The sequence below is a fragment of the Aplidium turbinatum genome, chromosome 2 (genome assembly GCF_918807975.1).
Source record: "Aplidium turbinatum chromosome 2, kaAplTurb1.1, whole genome shotgun sequence".
Classification (NCBI taxonomy): domain Eukaryota; kingdom Metazoa; phylum Chordata; class Ascidiacea; order Aplousobranchia; family Polyclinidae; genus Aplidium; species Aplidium turbinatum.
Genome location: NC_137473.1, coordinates 45,264,897 through 45,271,327, shown reverse-complemented (window position 1 = coordinate 45,271,327; position 6,431 = coordinate 45,264,897). Strand labels below are relative to the sequence as shown.

Sequence of the window (6,431 nt, the reverse complement as noted above, 5' to 3'; positions counted from 1 at the left end):
TTTAACAATGGCTTCAGTAAAAGAGACACTCCTTTTTGATCGTTGTAATGTATTGGGCGCAAGTTAGATTTTGAAGAAAGTGTAAGTCACAAACTTTAATTTTTACCAACCGATTTTGCGCCCCTATTGATGTGATGCCCATGGGTCGAGCCATGTCTGCCATACCCTAGGTATATACGCCACTGCTTGGTTGACAGTGCGAGATGACATATTTGTAAAGGATATTATATTCTTAATTTTATTGTAATATTGCGATTCAATACAAGAGCCACCAAATTTATGCTGCCGAGCAGCAGTTTGCCCACTGTTAGTCTATTATTTGTTGCAATAGGCTGGAATGTGATAATGAAACATGGCTGTATACTTTTCATGGTTTGTTAGTTGTTAAAAGTGTGCAAACCAATTGAAACCAACCCCTAACAATATTTAATGCAATAGTTTTACTAGGTCTTTTTAGTACCGTACTGTACTTTGAATATCCAAAGAATATCTGTAAATAAATTGAACGGACTTTCTGTGCACAGTGTTTCATTGTTACTTTGTTAAGAAAAGCCAGGCTAAACAAATTGTCTATTTTTTTAGGGTTTTAGAATCAAAAATATGTTGCTTGAAAGTGTTTTTGGTGTAACTGTATTTTTATTAGTCCTCTATTACCTGTATGTGAGATATTGGCAAAAAGTGTTGCATTTCGAAGAGTGTCATGTCATGATCACAGGATGTGACTCTGGATTTGGAAATAAACTAGCCAAAGAGTTGGATCTTCTAGGAGTTTATGTACACGCCGGATGTCTTTTACAATCCTCTGTTGTTTGCCTTAATGAAGAAAGCAGTGATCGTTTGCAAGCGTTTTGTATGGATGTTTGTAGCCAAACTAGCATCAATAATGCTTTTAAAGTTGTTGAAAAAAATCTTAATGGTAAAGCATTGTGGGCTGTGGTAAACAATGCAGGTGTGTCAACTCCTGTGGTTCCATTTGGGTGGTTAAATACTGAAGAATATTATCGAGTGTTTGATGTTAATTTTTTTGGCATTATTCGCACAACCTCTGCTTTTCTTCCATTGATAAAACGAGGAAAAAAAGGGCGTATTGTTATCACTTCTAGCTTTGGCGGCCGTTTTAACATTATGTCTAATCCTTATAGCCTTTCGAAGTGCAGTGTTGAAGCATTATCAGATGGTTTAAATTTTGAGCTAAAACCATTCAACATTACTGTTCATGTTCTTGAACCTGGTTTATTTCAAACCGACTTGGCAGAAAGTTGCTTCAATCGGAAACGAATTCTTAAAGTGTGGGATAACTTGAGCCCTCAGATGAAAGAAGATTATGGTCTCAATTATTTGGAAAAAAAAATTACACAAGGAGAATTATTGCATAAGCGCCATTCTTCGTCTAAGTTTTCTTTAGTCACAGATGCATTCTTGCATTCACTTTTTGCTAAGTACCCATGCAATAGATATATTGTTGGATGGGAACCTATATTTTTGTTGCCTTTGACATGGCTACCATTTCCAGTATTGCTATTTGTTATGCCTTATGTGCATAAGTTAGCAGGTCTTTCTGAGCCATCTCTTCAATTAAATAAGATGGAGTAATCTTTGAATAAACTAGATAAGTGTAATGTATTGTGTACAAATAGTAGTCATACCAGTGGCGTAGCCAAGGGGGGGGGGTTTGGGGGTTACAACCCCCCCTTTGGCTACGCGTGTGACGTCACGATATTGAGAATGATGCTTTCAGTCTAAAAAAAAATTGCCTAATTTTAAACAAAATTGCATTAAAAGAGCGAGTTTTGCCAATACCAAACATTCAAACATCTCAGCCAGGAATTAGCAACAAGAAAACACAGAGCTTTATTTCCGAAAAATGCCGAAAACATGATCTTATCCTTTTGCTATGCTACCGGACAGCACCATTTTACAGGAATATTCGTACCCACATTTTTGTTGAAATTGCTCTCAGAATGCACCAAATTCAAAGTAATTTTTCAAAATTTTCTGGGGGAGGCCCTCCAGACCCCCCGCTTGCTGGGTGGTCAAACCCCCCCCTTTTTAAAATTCCTGGCTACGCTACTGAGTCATACAATAGGGATTATGACATTATGTGTTTTAGTTATGAATCCATCCATCATCATGTTTCTTAGTAAACATTGAAAAAGTAGCAGATTTGAGTTGCACAATCTTCTGCCTTCTGCCCATCCCTAGCCGAGAGAAAGGAACTGGCCACCCTACTCTCCTTAGTGCCGAAGGCTTAGCACAATGAGAACCTTATCTTCTCATTCCCCAAAGCTCAGTATCTGAGTATGGGACCTTTACCTTTACTATCTGCAACAGATAAAGGCAAAGCAAACAAAAGTACCATATCCAGTTGTTTAACAAAACTAGTAAAAAGTGCCACACCACACATTTAACAGGTTAAATAAGTATCTCGATTTGATGAGATAAATTGTATTTTGGTTGATTTTTTAGTTTTTCCACAATCTCTCTATTGTGTCTGCTGTGAGTACAAGCGAAATTACATATATATATGAAAAATATGCGATAATCTTTTTTGTTTAATTAACAACTGTCTAATAACTTGTATGGTTATGCTGTATATACCTAGTTAAATGGAAATTTGAAACTTGTCCAGCAACAATGCAACATTGATCAACATTCCCAGGATGGAAGTGAATATTTATTGATATTATAATCGATAAAAAATGGATGATGTTCACTTCTATGCTTGGAATATTGATCAGTGTAACACGATTAGTTTCACGTTTCCATTTAACTGTGTATAAAAAATCAAGTCTAAAGTTCGCAAAATTGCAAGATCAGCTTGTCAAAATATAATATTTGTGTAAATAAAAGCTATCGGTAATTGTAGATATTATTCCATCCAAAACTGGCTCATATTTTTTTGTGGAAAACTGACAACTCTGTCATGCTATTCAGCATGTACGGAGTACGGTATATCATATATAATTATATATGCACTCTTGTGATAGATTTCTTGCACAGAGTCTCTGAAAAAAAAACAACTAAAAAGCAAGCAGAGATAACCTACAGATATGCGAATTTTTATTTCATAATTTTATTTGTCTTTCAGCATCAGCACTTCAATATTTCATTTCTGCAATAGATATATTTTTGTAAAGCACTTGAAAAAATATTGGTGTATTTTTATAACCGGAATTTCTTGCTTATTGTTTTACTTGTATCTAATTCATAAAAGCCTTAATAATAATAATCATTTTTGTTTGTTACTTTGTTTGAGTTCATGTAGCATGTTACTTTTGATAGACAAAATGACTTTTCGTTGCAGAAAACAACAATAATGTCTATGTAAAAAATTCAGTTTATTTCAGTTGTATAATATTTTATTGTTTTGGATTCCAATCTATCTGGCATGTGAATTCAGTAATCAGTGCCTAAATAGGGATTAGAGATGGCTAAGAACAGTTTTTTTTTTCTATTCATATTATTTTTTTTTATTTTTTGTACTATTTCCAATCGTTTCCTACATTTTTTCAAATATCAACTGTTTTCATTAATCATAACAAAGAACTACAAAAGGAAGAGTTGAATTATATCTGCGGAATAACATTATAAATTAGTTTGCTGCGGTGTTAACAGTCAACTTCCTTTGTCGCTTGTCTTAATTTCTTTCATTGCATATTATATAGCCTATTATGATAAGATATGGAGTACTACAATCTTCTTTAAAGTTTAATTGGTGTATCTACAGTCTAGTCGACTGACTTATCGATAAAGAAAGTAGACAATAGCTACCACACTAAAATGACAAATTCAAGTTTTTAAATTAATAAACTTGAATAAAGTGTAATGCGTTATACTTTTTTTAAATATTTTATTATAGTACTCAACTACTCATCCTTTGGGATCATTAGTGAAGTCAAAAGAAAATTTTAATGATAAGTTTAGTTACGAAGTTTTATTTTTGTAACTGGTCGATGTCTTGATCATGCAAAAAAAAAACATTTCAGAGAAGCAAAAGTACAAATTTTGTTCCAACATTTAAATTTTCGACAGATTGTTGGTGCAAAAAAATGATTGTTCTTTTTTCCATAAAAAAACATGTTTTTAGAAAAAAAACGAGCACGCAAAAAACGACTCAGCATTTCTTAATCCTGAATTGTCTATTCCTGCATGTTTTTAATCTTAATTGTGTTTACTGTATCATATATTGCATTATTGTATGTAAATTTAAGCTTTAAGTTTAGAAGCATTAAAGTTACTACTTGTATTTTTTTTATGTTTCAACTGCATCTATTGAACTATATACAGTACCGTACACTAGTATACAGCTTATATATAATATAGTACCGTATATACTTGTTGTACCTTTTAACATTGTATATTCAAACAGAGCTCAGTGTACTTTAGCATTGCGGTATAAGTTTAAAAATCTTAATCAGTGTTGATTTTTATGCTTTATCAAATATACCACTACTTATACAATACAACCAAGTGAAATAATAAATGGCCTATTTAACCCTTGCTTATTTTATATGCTTATTGCTTATATTATGCAGAAAGGACAATATGCAAGTTTATTTTGTGTTTTAATTTCGTTTATATGCTTTAATTACAAAACTTCAATGTATTCTTTTTCTGCAATTTATGCAATTTTTGTTGAGCATGCAAAAATTTAGTTGCTTAATTCTATTGCTAGGATTTTAAGCTTATTGCTGCGACTACAAAATATCAATAATTTTTTATGGTTCGGGTCACGGAGATTGTTTTTAGATTCACATAGACTAATAATAAATATATAATTGGTTATGCTATTTATTACATACTGGTACGGTAACAATAATATTATTTTGTGTTTGTATTACCATGTGAATACAGTGCAAAACAAGATTAGCATTCATGTGCTACACAGCCAATAAATCCACTACTATCCATTTTGACATTATTATCCTTCTGAGCTGTTTATATTTCATATGCTCAGCAATGCACCATTTCATGTCTTTTCGAAGAACTTGTTTTTGTGCATATTTTTCAATTTTTTTTTGTTCCTCCAGTTGTCATCAGATTGTACTAAAACTATAGGCTACTAATGCACTTTTAAGGGAAGAAGTAAAGTTGGGGCCCGTCAAGGTATTTTACTATCACTTTCCTTGAAGTAAACTAAATGTTACTAAAATATCAAATTTGGTAGGCTGCCATAGGTTTGTCATTCTAGCATTGGTGAAGTATTTGTTTCTTTTGAGTTAAAGAAAGTCATCAAATTGTATATTACTTTATTTTGTTTGCATCTGTTTTGTTGCAACGTTTTTGTCACAAAACACTAACAAGATGCTTTCCTAATTAATATGAAAATACTTAGAGTTCTTTTAAAGAGTATGAAAGTTTGGCTATTGGGGGTATTTTGGTGGTTGAAATGTTTGAAAAATCAGTCAGAAACAGGTGTTTTATCAATGTTACCCGTTTTTGTTTGTAACTGCCTTTGTGGCATCAAACATACCCATGCGTGTTATTTTAATTATTAAGATATTTTAATGCATTGCTATGTAAAAAGACATTAGCTAGACATGTAAGCAGTAACTACACACTACCATTTGAGTGAGCTCTTTACAGCGTTCATAGTGTATTTTGTGTTGTAGCCAGCTTACTTGTTCAAGTTGACCTCACATTTCAAGCGTATTGCACTTTTTGTGTCACCCAGATACATTCAAAGGCGAAACAATGATTGCATAAATTGCATGTTGGACCAATGATTTGAAATTTTATTTTTGTCAAATTTGTACCTTGAGTTTTGCCACATTTGTTCAACTCAATATGTTGTCGAAATCACAAGCTAAACACCATTTTTATAGCATTCAAGTTTGGGCACCAGCACCATACATGATAACGTCTTATTGAAATCTTTACCTTATGCAAAGTATTAGTGGCGTCCGGTCTGCAGTTATTCTTGCAATTAAATCAAATCAAATATAGTTATCTGAAGCCTTTACAAATTGTTTCACCTAATGGATCATCAGAAGGTCTGAAAAAAACATGCAACCAGTAAAGAATCGATAATTCTGAAAAGATATTAAATATTACAACTGTAATTAATCTGCCAAAAAAAAACTCTAAACCTGTACTTCCTGAGAAGATATTAAATATTACAACTGTAATTTAATCTGCAAAAAAAAACTCTAAACCTGAATTCCTGAAAAGATATTAAATATTATAACCGTAATCCAATCTGCAGAAAAAAACTTCAGAATTACTAAGGACAGCCTCCATCCGCCACGACAAACTTTCAATCAATTTGTCCCAATGGAAACCAAGCAACATGATGGCAACATCTATGACATCACAAAGAAGCAAAATGCTTGTGTGATGATCGGCGCAACCTGTAGTAATCTGAACAAAATGAATAAAAATTGTTTTTAAACCTGTAAAAATTAAATGAGATTTATAACCTGTAAAAATCA

General features: G+C 32.5%; 1 protein-coding gene across 1 annotated transcript; it reads left to right on the top strand.

Moving 5' to 3' along the window:
* The first annotated feature begins 600 nt into the window (after window positions 1-600).
* On the top strand, window positions 601-1,593 carry LOC145764334 (retinol dehydrogenase 16-like). The gene has a single exon (XM_082575951.1). It carries the CDS (start codon window positions 601-603, stop codon window positions 1,591-1,593), a length of 993 nt encoding a protein of 330 aa, XP_082432077.1.
* Window positions 1,594-6,431: the final 4,838 nt, after the last annotated feature.

What these genes read in the sequence shown, in the direction of transcription:
- LOC145764334 (XM_082575951.1), top strand. Translation starts at nt 601, where the DNA reads ATGTTGCTTGAAAGTGTTTTTGGTGTAACTGTATTTTTATTAGTCCTC.